This window comes from Euphorbia lathyris, chromosome 1, assembly GCF_963576675.1.
Source record: "Euphorbia lathyris chromosome 1, ddEupLath1.1, whole genome shotgun sequence".
In the NCBI taxonomy this organism is placed as follows: Eukaryota; Viridiplantae; Streptophyta; class Magnoliopsida; order Malpighiales; family Euphorbiaceae; genus Euphorbia; species Euphorbia lathyris.
In genome coordinates this window covers 99,348,098-99,361,195 of record NC_088910.1, presented here as the reverse complement: position 1 = coordinate 99,361,195, position 13,098 = coordinate 99,348,098, and the positions used below count along the sequence as shown (strand labels likewise).

Sequence of the window (13,098 nt, the reverse complement as noted above, 5' to 3'; positions counted from 1 at the left end):
TAAAGTTTCAACTATAATTTAAATGGTTATTTTTAGTGAAAAATACAAAAATTAGCCTGTGACTATTTATCTCAAAGCGATTTATAATAATACTGAGTTTACATATTATCACATGTGAAATCTGACTTTATAAATCATTTAAATCACAAGTATCCTTTAAACGAAAAGTTGACTGAAATGTTTTAACTGCAAATTTCACAAACCTCAAATCCATATTTATAAATTTTCAAACCAAATTATCGCATTTGCAAATCGGACAACCCACAAGTTTTTTTTCTTTACCCTTATTTTTATTACATTTACATCATATTTACCCTTATTAAAATATATAAATAACATAACACGACTCCTATTACGCCCGAATTTGATAACCATGGAGCCTCCTCCTTGATTGGTTCAAATTGTATGGATCTGGAGGTGTTTGCTGCTGTGTTAGCGTAAGAGATATCCTGTTCCTCATATAGAAATGTAAGCCTAAGTATAGGCTAATGAATCATTAGCTATCAGATATAAGTTTAGTGATCATAGAGCATTTCAAGGACTCCCAATACAACTTCTATGGCTTAGTGTCAATGAACTTTTACAGGGATGAAAACAATATAAACAAAAATCTATAAACTATTGTTTATCAGATGACTCAGTTTTGTGTTTCAAACACATTTTTTAGTACACAGCTAACTTCATTTTCTCACAATCCAAGAAGAAAAAGCAACACCATGTTCTATCAAGCTATTTGTTCCAACAACATTATTTTGTTTAGCTTATTCAGATTCCAAAAGCATATAGATCAACAAAAGAGGAATCTCAAACAGAAGTCCTTTCCACAATTCCTTGCAACCCTGACGCTATTCTGGTTCTCCACCAAGCTCCACCCTCAGGTTATCATACGGAAACACTTTTGGTGTCTGGTAATAAAAGTCAAATGTACAACAGTTAATCAACTGAGTGAGACGCACGAGTAAGTCAGTCCTCGTATTAGCAAACAATGCATTACAAGGTTGCTAAGTTTTGTTCCCGTCAACAGTTTAGTCCCTCCCGTTAAAATCCATCCAAGAATTTACTAACAGATTCTTGGATGATGTCTAATTTTTTAACAAGAGGGACTAAACTGTTGACGGGAACAAAATTTAGGGACCTTATAATGTATTTTTGCTAATACGAGGACTAACTAGAGTAAAAGTTAGAGACTAATAAATTATTTACCCCACAAATAAAATACTCATTAGTTGTACTAGGAAACTCCAGTACTTTAACCTAAACAGCTCTAACAGAGAGAGGGAGAGACCCTCATTTAATATTGCAATTTTGACACATCAAGCAAAAATGACAAAACTTTGAACTGCAACTCCAACAGAACTTTCCATTCTCATATCCTCACAAATTTCCTCGTAAAATCTTACCAAAGAAGTATTCAAAGCAAGTTTCATCATGAGCTTACTATGTTCAATCGTATAGAAGATAAAAACTGAGATGTGCATTACAGTGAATGATATTCAATTAAACTCAAAAAAATTCATAGGCTTCTCACTTCATACTAAAGTACTGAACTATCTCAAGCAAGCTATATAACTAATTAAATGCTTGTCAACGAAGTGGGAATCCTAATTCAAGAACAGAATGCTCTTTCTCTCTATCCATAACCAAATAAACAGCAGCCACTAAAGCTACTCTCCTTGTAGCCACCTTAGCTCACTCGCTTGCTAGTTCCGGTCTTTGTCATAGGAATGTTTCTTCTCATTTTAATTCCCCACCTGAGTTTCTCAGGAATGCAATTCTTTCTGATTCTATTCAATGAAGCTTTTTTCAAAAAAAAAAAAAAAAACCCACCTTCCTTCTCTATGAAAGCAACCTTCAACTAATCTGTCACATTCTTAACACTTCCTTCCATATTTGTACTCAAAAAATAAATGGCAGACATTTCCAAACTTGCAAAAGATGCACTTTTCATCAGCAATGACTTCCCACTCAAACAGTCTCTTTTTGGTAGACAGTCTATTCTTCAGTGCCAGATATTCAAACATGGTCATGAATATGTTTACTTCCCACACTAACTTCCAGCAAGAAACTTTAGCAGCTCTATCTCTCAAAGCATTCCGAACTCTTGAAATACAGAATTTACTTCTCCTTTCCAAAGTTCATAGAAAGCTTTCAGACATACCTTCATTAACCTGAAAATTGCCTAACAACCTCCCAAGACTGTTGCACCTTTCATCAACTGGATCAGCAACAGTCACAAACTCTAGCAAATGTAGGAGTATCCTAATCCCTTAATATCTACATCAGGAAATATATCAATCAAGAAGGTCCGATCAATCCAAGGTAAAACCAAAAGGAACATTCTTTCCATTACCCAACCATATCTATAATATGGTTTCATCTCATCCTAACCTTCAAAATAATCCACCACGCCCAGCTAGCATCCACAGCCTTAGTTATACTCCCAAAACTCCACTTTTTAAATTTAATTTTTATAAAGAAATTTCCGAAGACATGTTTTTCTTCCCTTAGAACCTAAGGAGACTAAATGCAAGGGCTCATTAGAGATCATTCTTCGATCTCTTAAAACTAATTGTTGAAAAATACCCTCCTCCATCTGAAGATTCTTCATTGCTTAGATATCGAACATTACAAGTAACTGCCGAGATATTTTAATCTAGATATAACTATACACTACTGCCCTTCTCTGCATACAAAAGACCACAACATGCATAGTAACGTCAAGTAACAACACAACAAATATGACGGAGAACAAAATCAAGGCAAAACGCAAAAGGAAGCCCCAGAATTTTGACTTGCTTTATGCACAAGGTCCTTGATATTTTACCACATTGAGTCCCTAAACTTTCATTATTTCATGCATGAGGCTCTTGATCAATTATTATACCACATCGAAGCCCCTGAACTCTCACTGGTTTATGTACAAGGCACCTGATCAATTATTTTCGACATTAACGGGCCTCTCACTAACAATTCCGTAGAGATTGTGGTCCAAATTTCATCAAAGGAGCATGAAAGATATTTTAGGCTGCTCACTTAGATTATTATTAACGGAAAGTGGAGCATAATTGCGACGAAACTGTTAGTGGGAGTAGGCTTGTTAATGGGGTGGATTGAGGATGGAGCAAGCTATTCCATCCCCATCACCTCCCCATTAAGAAAAATGGGGATAAATTTGTTCCCAAACCCGACCAATGGATAATGGGTTCCCTTTAAGGATACCCGTCCCATTTTGTTATCCTTTCTAATCTAAACTAATATTAAGTGTATTCAATTTACTAAATACAATATTTTCCTAACAATAAACATAAAATAAATCATCCGTAACAAAGAACAAAACATTATTGAAAATTTTGACATATTATTCCATCAATACTTTTTCATTAAACAAAATCTAACAGAAATAAAACATCCAACAAATTATGAACACAATTTAAATTTAAAGGTTTAATTAATATGTTAAATTACAAATTAACCAGTAAACGTTAGAAAATAAATTATATAATATTATTATATAATTTATCTCATATTAATATCATTCATAGCAAACTTTTAATTAATGTGTTTTCTGTGTGGTGTTTGAATATCTACTCAATATAGCAAACTTTCAAGTTCTGAAGTCAGCCATAGCAATCTATGACAATATCAAAATCAGTAACTTTCATAAACAGTAAACACAGATGCTGGATACACAACTGACAACCAGTTAGAGGCTTCAGAATCTATTATAACAAGCATTTAGAGGCATCAGAATCTATGGTAAAATGGTATATTAGCTCCTTGGATAACGAAGGACCACAAGACACACAGTTCTTACAATATCATTAGAGCAATATGCAGCATATTATGCTGCAGTACAAGAAATTAATATCAATACATAGCCAAATCATGTCAACAATATTTTGAAGATGAAACATATTGGCATTACACGATGTCAATGACGAAAACAGAAGTAAAAGGGCAGGTGTGTACAGGGACATCAGTTGACCATTCACAACATTACTTCCATCCCATTATTTTTAATAAAATGATAGTTTTCCCAGTTTGTGCAGAAAACAAAGTCCAAAACCAATAAATTTGGAAACAAATTGCTTGAGAAGAAATCAATCAATCTTTAGCAAAATCAGGAGTTGCATACATCTCATTCAGTGAACTAACCACCAACACAAGATTATTATTTTTTTAGAACAGACCGTAAGGAACTACTCAATAAGAACAGCATATACAGAACCTAACCATCTTCCACAATACACATAATCATATATCAACAACCAGCAACCGGAAACTTAAATCTTTTTCATTTTCCATGTTGGTAAAACCTCATTTCATCAATTGAGATCAAAATTGCAACAAACTCCAATTGGGTCCCAACCAAAGCCAGTTGATTTTCTTCACAGCAAAAAGAAGAAGAAGAAAAACAATTTAATTCATACTAAATAAAAGAGTTATTTGTCTTACAAATGGATATTTAGATGCTTTGTCATTCCACACAGCTAACAGTCCAAGTCCGGCAAAACAGCTCAAACCTCCGCAGAGCCAAGCCAACGCCTCGTACTGTGGAAAGCAGAAAAAGAAAATAATAAAAAAAATTAAACTCAACTCCTGCTATATCAGATTAGTAAAAGAATTTGATCTTTGTAAGTTAATCGCAATTACCTTTCCAACTGTATCTGCAATGCGATCGATGCAAGGTTCGGGAAACGGAGTTCCGTTGTCCCAAGTCAATTCTTCGTTAGCATGAAGCTGAAAAAAAAAATACATTTTAGGGATTTCAAATTACATGGCTAATGCAATCGTAAATTTGAAACTGAAAGCAAGGACAGGCATAGGGGTTTATGAATATATGGATACTAACAGGTTTATCAGGGACAATGTGTTTGCCGACGGGCATGCCCATGCCGGAGCGGAGGCGTAGAGAGGAGGCAACGGAACGGCCAACGACGCCGTTTCCTCCCATGATCCGTGAGGCCACATTGCTCAGTCTTCCTGCCATTTTGTTTCCCTATCTGGGATTCAACCGATGTTCCACAATTCTGTAGTCACTCCGTTCGCTTCCTATTGATTTCTGCAATCTAGCTTTGCGCGCAACACCATGGATGCTAGCTGACTAAGGTTACAAGGTTAGGGCCATCACTTGCAACAAGAATTGGGCCTTTACCAAGATCAAGCCCACATCCAAGTTCTATAGTCCATTTTAGTTGGGGATGGTAAAATTACACCCAACCGATTACACACAATAATCGATATGTAATTATAGTGTTTAGATTTAACTAGGTAATAAATTATTTTTAGATAAGCATGAAATTTTTAAATGGAGTTAGTTAACTTATTAACTTGAAAATAACACGAATATTTAAAATTATTATTATATTTTCTTAAGTTTTTACATGTCAATTCAATTAATAAATATAATAAATTATTATTATGATCTGTAAACACGATTTGAACTTCATATAGTCATTTAATAGAGATAGTAAGGTGCTGTTTGATAAAACTGAAAATTAAGTACTGAAAAAATAAGTACTGAATTTTAAGTGCTGAATATTATAAGTACTGAAAATATTGAATAATTTAATTTTTTAAAAAATATTAGTTGATAATGTTTAACTTAAAATGATAAGTTAAATATTTTGACTTATCAAAATAAGTGGTTTTTAACTTAATTAACTAATTTAAGTGGTGGAAAAACAACTGTTATCAAACGCACTTAAATTAAATAAGTGCTTAATATTTTAATTTAAACAATTAAGTGGTTTATCAAACAAGGCCTAAATTACATGTTAATTGTAAACATATTACACGAAGGTAATATGATGTTAGTGGATTTTTGAATGATCGTGACTCATGATTATCTGTTATAAATGACATTAACTATTTAGAAGTATTACTATATCCTCCTAGGGAATGTTTGGTTGTGATGACCCGCGAGGCTAAATCGGGTCATATTCATTTCGCAGGCCCAGCCCATACTTAGACCTATGGTCTAAGATCGGATGGGACCCGAATAAAGGAAGCGGGCGCAGCGAGTAACCGCCCCGAATGGGACCCGAATAAGCGGAAACGGGTGAAGCGAGTAACCGCCCCGAATTCCTAAACGAAGCATCAAGACTCCCACTCAGAACCACGTTCGTTGCCATGAAAGCCACGAAAGGGACATGGCCTAAAAAGGGGGAACCGCCCTCAGAACGTGGCCCACTAAGGAGTAACCGCCCTCGGCGGTTACGTAAAAAACACCTATAAAAGGCCTTAAGAACGAGGGAAAAAGGTACGCTCACAATTTTCCCCGCAATACTATTGTCAAATTACTAACCTTCTTACAAAAACTGACTTGATCGTCGGAGAGTTTTCCCAGAGATCCTGTCTCCGGTTCTGTTTTGCAGGTAACTCTGGCAGAGAATATCAAATCGGATCCGGCAAGTTATCATTGGTGCGGTGATCGTGGACCTTTTTTACCAACATTTGGTTAAAGGTACGCGAAGAACATGTCAGAACCATCACGAACGACCGGCGTTACCACTAGATCAACCAGTATGAACTCCAGGGGACCACAGATTGCGAATTCGCAACCTGCAAGTACACAGCCTGTGGTGCCTAGCTCATCGGGTCCTTCGGGACAATTGAGTCCCTTATTGGAAGTCCAAGTGCAAACTGAGATGGAAATGTCCAATAGTGATTTCGTGCGGATGGCAGGACAAGTCTTGGCTTCGAACATGAGCCAGGCGGCTGGAGATCGAATGATTAATTTACTAACTGCCCTCGCCGAACACAATACCGCCGTGGCGGCTGCTCCTCAAGAATCTGTGGTTATCTCAACACAATCACCGACTATCCCTGTCATATCGGCCCTCCCGCAGCCATCTCAGGCGCCAAATCAAGTGGGCCAGAGTAGTCGCACAAACCCACACAGCCACCCGAGCAACTACTCGCACCCAGATCTCATTACGACGATACATCCGACCTGGCAGCCATCCCAACCGTTGCCAGGAGTGCAAGGCACTCTTCCGCTACAGCAAGTGGAACCTTTTCCTCACAGACATTCGGAGTTGATGACTCCTGGGCGAGAGCACACATGGAACTTTGATCCTATAACGGGACAGCGGTTAGTCCCCCAACAGGCACACGTCTCAACACCGATGGGCGGGTGGATGCCACCCAGAATTCACCCGCAGCGGATGGAAGAAGTCCGGCGAATACCCGATATTGACTTAGAAGATCAATTACGAAGCATGATGGAGCGAATGGGGTACTCGCCTAGGCCGAGAGCAGAGGTCCAGAGCGATTCACCTTTTGCCCCTTCGTTGCGGGAATTCATTCCAGATCACAGAATCAAAGCGCCCGCGATACCTAAATACTATAGGGATCCAAATTCTGATCCTGAGGCTCATGTCAGGAACTACAGAGAACTAATGGATGTTGCAGGAGCGAGTGAAAGCATCATTTGCAGGTTATTCTCGACAACTTTGGGCGAAGCCGCATCTGATTGGTTTCGATCTTTACCCGCAGAATCTATTCACAATTGGCATCAATATAGTCGGGATTTCTGTGCGAAATTTGTGGGCTGTAAAGCAGCGGATGTGACGGATAGGCAGCTGAAGGAGATCAAACAGAGGAACTATAATTCCCTAAGGGAATTTGTTGTCGCATTCAACGATATTCTAGTGCGATTGCAAAACCCGGATATCGTGAGCATCCGCAACATCATGGCAGATGGAACCACAGATTGGAGTATGCGGGAGGAAATCATCCGCAACAAGCCGCGCACAATGGCCGAACTCATGAAAATAGCAAAGGAATTCATGGAAGTGGATGATGTCAACAGGGAACATAGGGCTCAAACCCGGCGAGAAAGAGATGCCGCTAGATCCACTTCGGACAATCGGCGCCAGACCCAGTCCAAAAGTAATTTTGTTCGAAGAGGCGATCGCCCCTTTCAAAGTGGCGGATATCAGACACCATTAAACACGACTCGCCAGGAGGTGTTACTTTGGATCGAAAAGAGCCCCCTGAAGAAGGATGTGCGGTTCCCCGAGGTAAAAGGTCGAACCAGTTTGGGGCGACATCCTAACAAATATTGCAGGTTCCACAGATTGAACGGCCACGACACGAACGATTGCTATGAATTGAAGAAGGAGATTGAAAGGCTGATCGAAAGGGGCAAGCTGAATCAATTTGTACGAAAGGAGACTAGTGACGAGAAAGCAACGTTACCACATGAAGAAGAGGCAAGGCCCGAAAAGAAGCAGAAAAAAGGAGTGATATAGCCGGCGGGATCTATGAGCCTCCAACAAAAAGAGCTCGCCGTGAACAGCGAAAAAGCAACACTCATAGGGGGGATGCCCTCAATTACTCATTCGCGCGAATCACGGAGCCGCATGCGGATGCTTTGGTGATTACAATGGCTGTAGAAGGATGGGACGTCAAGCGGGTCTTTATTGATACTGGCAGTTCTTGTAATGTTATTACTCGGACTGCATTCAACAAGTTGGGAATTAATGACGAGCGAGTGGAACATACATTCATGGATGTAACAAGTTTTGGGGGTCAATCCTCTCAAACAAGTGGACAGGTGGTGTTGGAGGCAGAAATGGGCGATAAAAAGCTAAAATGGCGAGGTGATTTAGAATTCGCAATTGTTGATCTCCCATTGGCCTACAACATAATTCTGGGACGCCCATTCCTGTCAGAAACGGAGTCGCTCATCTCAATGAAGCATTTAACATTACATTTACCAACACACCAAGGGCGAGTCATAGTTGAAGGTGATCAACTTGTATCTCAACAGGCCTATACATTGTCACTTGAACCAAAGCCAGACGAGGAAGATAGGGTAGAGGAGAAGTTGTCAGCGGAAGCATTGGGAGAAACGGAACTATTCGCCATCTCAAGCGACAAAAATGTGCGAATAGCGACGGGCCTCCCCGAAGAAACGAAGAAAGCCATTGCCGAGGTGCTGGTCCAATGTGAGTCGGCATTTGCCGCCCCAAATGAAATACTGAAAGGAATAAGTCCAGACGTAGCAACCCATCGTTTGAATGTAGACAAAGGTGCAACCCCAGTGCGACAGAAAAAGAGAGGACATGCTCCTGAGCGGCAAAAGGCGATTAAAAAAGCAGTGGAGGATTTGCTAAAGTCAGATGCAATTCGAGAAGTCACCTATCCGGAGTGGTTAGCCAATGTGGTGCTAGTCAAAAAGCCAAATGGAACGTACAGAATGTGCGTTGACTTCAAAGATCTGAACAAGGCATGTCCGAAGGATATGTATCCGCTTCCTAACATTGATATATTGGTAGATGGAACTGCAGGATATGAAGCTTTATCATTCACCGACGTGAAATCCAGTTACCATCAGATACCCATGGAGAAGGCGGATGAAATCAAAACATCGTTCATAACTCACCAGGCGACTTATTGCTTCAAGGTGATGCCCTTTGGATTGAAAAACGCGGGAGCAACATACCAGAGGATGATGAACAAGATATTTTCAGACAAATCCGGCGAGAACTTCTCGATCTACGTTGATGATATGATCATCAAAAGCAAGAAAATGCAAGACCACCCGCAGGATATCAAAGAAATCCTGGAAGTGCTAATCAAATATGGCCTCAAATTGAACCCAGAGAAATGCACATTCGGAGCAAGAGCGGGAAAGTTCCTGGGTTTCATTGTTAGCGGCAAGGGAGTTGAGGCGAATCCCGAGAAGGTTAAAGCAGTAATGGAGATGAAAACGCCGAGGAGCATAAGAGAAGTACAGAGACTAAATGGGCGGTTGGTGGCATTAGGGCGATTCATATCATGCTCAGCTAGGAGATGTCTACCTTTCTACAATGCCATCAAAAAATCCAAGTCCTTTGAATGGACGCCGGATTGTCAAGAAGCATTCGAGGGGATAAAGCGATTACTGTGTTATCCGCCCTTAATGAGTAGGCCGGAGGATGGAGAAGATTTATTTCTCTAAGTATCCGTCACCAATATGGCGATATGCACTGTGATGGTGCGAGAAGAAGAAGGGCAACAATATCCAGTGTACTACGTGAGCAAAGTCCTGAAGGATGCAGAACTCCGGTATTCGAAGTTGGACAAAATGGCCCTCGCAGTGATAACCACGGCGGCTAGATTGAAACCATACTTTCAGGCGCATACTATCATTGTGAGAACTGGCATCCCAATGCGAAAGGTATTACAGAAACCTGACGCATCCGGCCGGTTGATGGAATGGTCAATTCGCCTGGGAGAATTCGATATTCGCTATGAAGGGAGACCAGCGCTAAAAAGCCAAGTACTCGCCGATTTCGTGAACGAATTCACCTGGGATGACGATGAATGTCCGAAGGCACAAAAAGAAGAGTGGAGCATGTACACAGATGGGGCATTATCTACAGATGGAGTTGGGCTGGGAGTCGTCATCAAGGGCCCGGAGGTTATTCGCCTGTGCTATGCAGCAAAATTAACTTTCAAAACTACCAATAATGCCGCAGAGTATGAAGCAACGATATGCGGATTGAAGTTGCTCAATGAACTCACCCCAGAAAGAGTGGTAATCTACAGCGATTCCAAACTCATGATAAACCAGATCACAAAAAATTATCTGGTGAAACAGGAGGAGCTAGTAAAATACCATCAGGTAGTCGGCAGATTGACACAAGAGTTAACGCACAAGGGAGTCGTTTGGGAGATGGTGCATGTTCCGCGAGGCCAAAATGCAAAGGCTGACGAATTGGCAAAAGCAGCGGCAAGTAGAGAACCATGGAGTCAAAAGGCATGCAATTTGGAAATAAAATCGGCACCAGCATTCGAGGTCGATCAGATTATGGTCATCGAAGAACTGGAAGACGATGAAGATTGGCGGATGCCCATTCGCCAATATCTGGAGCAGGGAGATTTACCGGTTGATAAGAGCTTAGCCAGAAAGCTAATTGGGCAGTCAGCTCGATACTCAATTCGGGATGGAACTTTGTATCGGAAATCGTACACATGTCCATGGTTGAAATGCATTAGTCGCAACGAAGGAGACTACGTGCTGCGAGAATTACATGAAGGAATTTATGGCGCGCACGAAGCTTCGGCGGCGTTGGCAAGAAAGGTCAAACTGATGGGATACTACTGGCCCAAGGTGGTGGAAGATTCCCAGAAGATGGTTGCGGAATGTCACAATTGTCAAATACATGCGAATGAAAAGCATGTTCCCGGAGCCGAACAAATCGCTATAATGAAGGCGTGGCCATTCGCAACATGGAGAATCGATATAGTGGGTCCATTCCCAGAAACGACAAAGAAAAGGAAGTACTTGATAGTCGCAGTTGACCACTTCAGCAAATGGGTAGAAGCGGAGGCAGTAACCGCACAAACACCTGAGCGAATGATCGAGTTCTTACGAGAGAACATTATCATGCGATTTGGAATCCCGCAAAAGCTTATAACCGACAATGGCACCCAGTTCAACTGTGCCAAGTTCAAAGCATACTGCGAAAGCATGGGGATCAAAAATCATTTTTCTTCCGTAACCCATCCCCAATCGAATGGTATGACGGAGGTTACCAACAGGGCCATGATTCAAGGCATCAAGAAGCGGCTAGGAGACAAAAAAACAGGTTGGGCGGATGAGATACCCCATATGTTGTGGGCATACAGAACCTCTGTAAAGGCAGCAACAGGCGAAACACCTTTCTCGCTAGTTTATGGAGCCGAAGCAGTCCTACCTATTGAAATCAAGTCGCCCACAGATCGGATAATTTATTATTGCGACACACAAAATCCTATCAACATTAGAGATGCTTTGGATTCTGTGGAGGAACGAAGAGAAAAAGCTTACATGCGAATGGCAGTATACCGCAATAGAATCAAGAAATATCATGACAGAAGAGTGCGAAAAGTAATAATCAACGAGAACGACTTGGTCTTGAAAAAAGCGGATAAAATACAATCTAGAGATGGCAAAGGCAAGCTGGGCGTCAACTGGATCGGACCATACAAAGTATCCAAGAAGCTGGGACCAGCCACTTTTGAAATAGAAGAAATGAGCGGAAAGAAGCTCCCGTGCACCTGGAATCTAGAGAATCTACGCCTATATAAAAAGGCCGAGTAGTTCGAGGAAATGACGAGTACTCTTTTTCCTTTTATGAGTTTTTCCCATTGGGTTTTCTGATAAAAGGTTTTAATGAGGCTTTGATCCCACACAGTTGGTGTACCTATGTAATAAACATTTTCTCTTTATCAATAAAGGTATTCAATTATTACATTTATTCAATATGTTACGCCCGAATGCGGATTGTTCTTAAAAACACATAAATGTGTTGCCTATTAAAGAAAGGCGGATGCATGGTTACGCATCACTCGCAAAACCCTTAGGGTTAAACTCAAAAAACACATAAATGTGTTGCCTATTAAAGAAAGGCGGATGCATGATTACGCATCACTCGCAAAACCCTTAGGGTTAAACTCAAAAAACACATAAATGTGTTGCCTATTAAAGAAAGGCGGATGCATGATTACGCATCACTCGCAAAACCTTATGATTATATTATTTTCGAAAGAAAAATAATAGAGTAAGGCATAAAATTAAGCGAATAAACGAGTACTCAAAAATTGCAAAAAGGGTTTGGCCACCCTAGCGAAAGCAAAAATTACTATGAAGAATTACAAGTATGAAGTCGGCAAAAGGCAAGGATCATACATGAAAATAAAGTGACAATAATCGCACGTATAGGCAAAGCGGCAAGTGAAAGAAAATTAATATATACGGGCAGTTTGTTACATACAAAAAGTCCAAATATAAATTAAACTATGCTACAGCTTCCTCTCCTTCACCCCTATTGCTTTCCTCGCCTCCAGCGACTCCCTCATCTCCTCCAGTGGGCGGATCTACTTCAAGCGAATCCTCAACCCTCGAATCAATAACTGCTTCAGAGGGCGGTACCTCTTGCTCAGGCTGAGAGATGTCCTGCGGTGCCCCTTCTTCCGCATTCTGGGTAGGGATCTCGCCGATAATTGGAGATTCCTGAAAACTCTTCCAATCTAAGAGGAGTACCTCATCCATATCAGCATCCTCGGCTTCCAGCTTGTCCCACTTCTCAGTTAAATCCTTTTCAGGGATGGGAACCTTGG

The 13,098-nt window shown here is 40.6% G+C and overlaps 1 protein-coding gene across 1 annotated transcript; it reads right to left on the bottom strand.

Moving 5' to 3' along the window:
• Window positions 1-501: 501 nt before the first annotated feature.
• On the bottom strand, window positions 502-5,093 carry LOC136208640 (NADH dehydrogenase [ubiquinone] 1 beta subcomplex subunit 8, mitochondrial). Its single transcript, XM_065999724.1, has 4 exons — window positions 4,853-5,093; window positions 4,654-4,740; window positions 4,456-4,551; window positions 502-905 (listed from the first exon to the last, which is right to left on the bottom strand). Exons 1-4 carry the CDS (start codon window positions 4,988-4,990, stop codon window positions 846-848), a joined length of 381 nt encoding a protein of 126 aa, XP_065855796.1. The 5' UTR covers window positions 4,991-5,093; the 3' UTR covers window positions 502-845.
• Window positions 5,094-13,098: the final 8,005 nt, after the last annotated feature.

Excerpts from the sequence above, each read along its gene's own strand:
- LOC136208640 (XM_065999724.1), bottom strand. The coding sequence starts at position 4,990 with ATGGCAGGAAGACTGAGCAATGTGGCCTCACGGATCATGGGAGGAAAC. Across the intron at positions 4,552-4,653 it reads TTGCAGATACAGTTGGAAAG|TACGAGGCGTTGGCTTGGCT; the intron begins GTAATTGCGATT and ends TGCTTTCCACAG. Across the intron at positions 906-4,455 it reads AAGCATCTAAATATCCATTT|ACACCAAAAGTGTTTCCGTA; the intron begins GTAAGACAAATA and ends TTTTATTACCAG.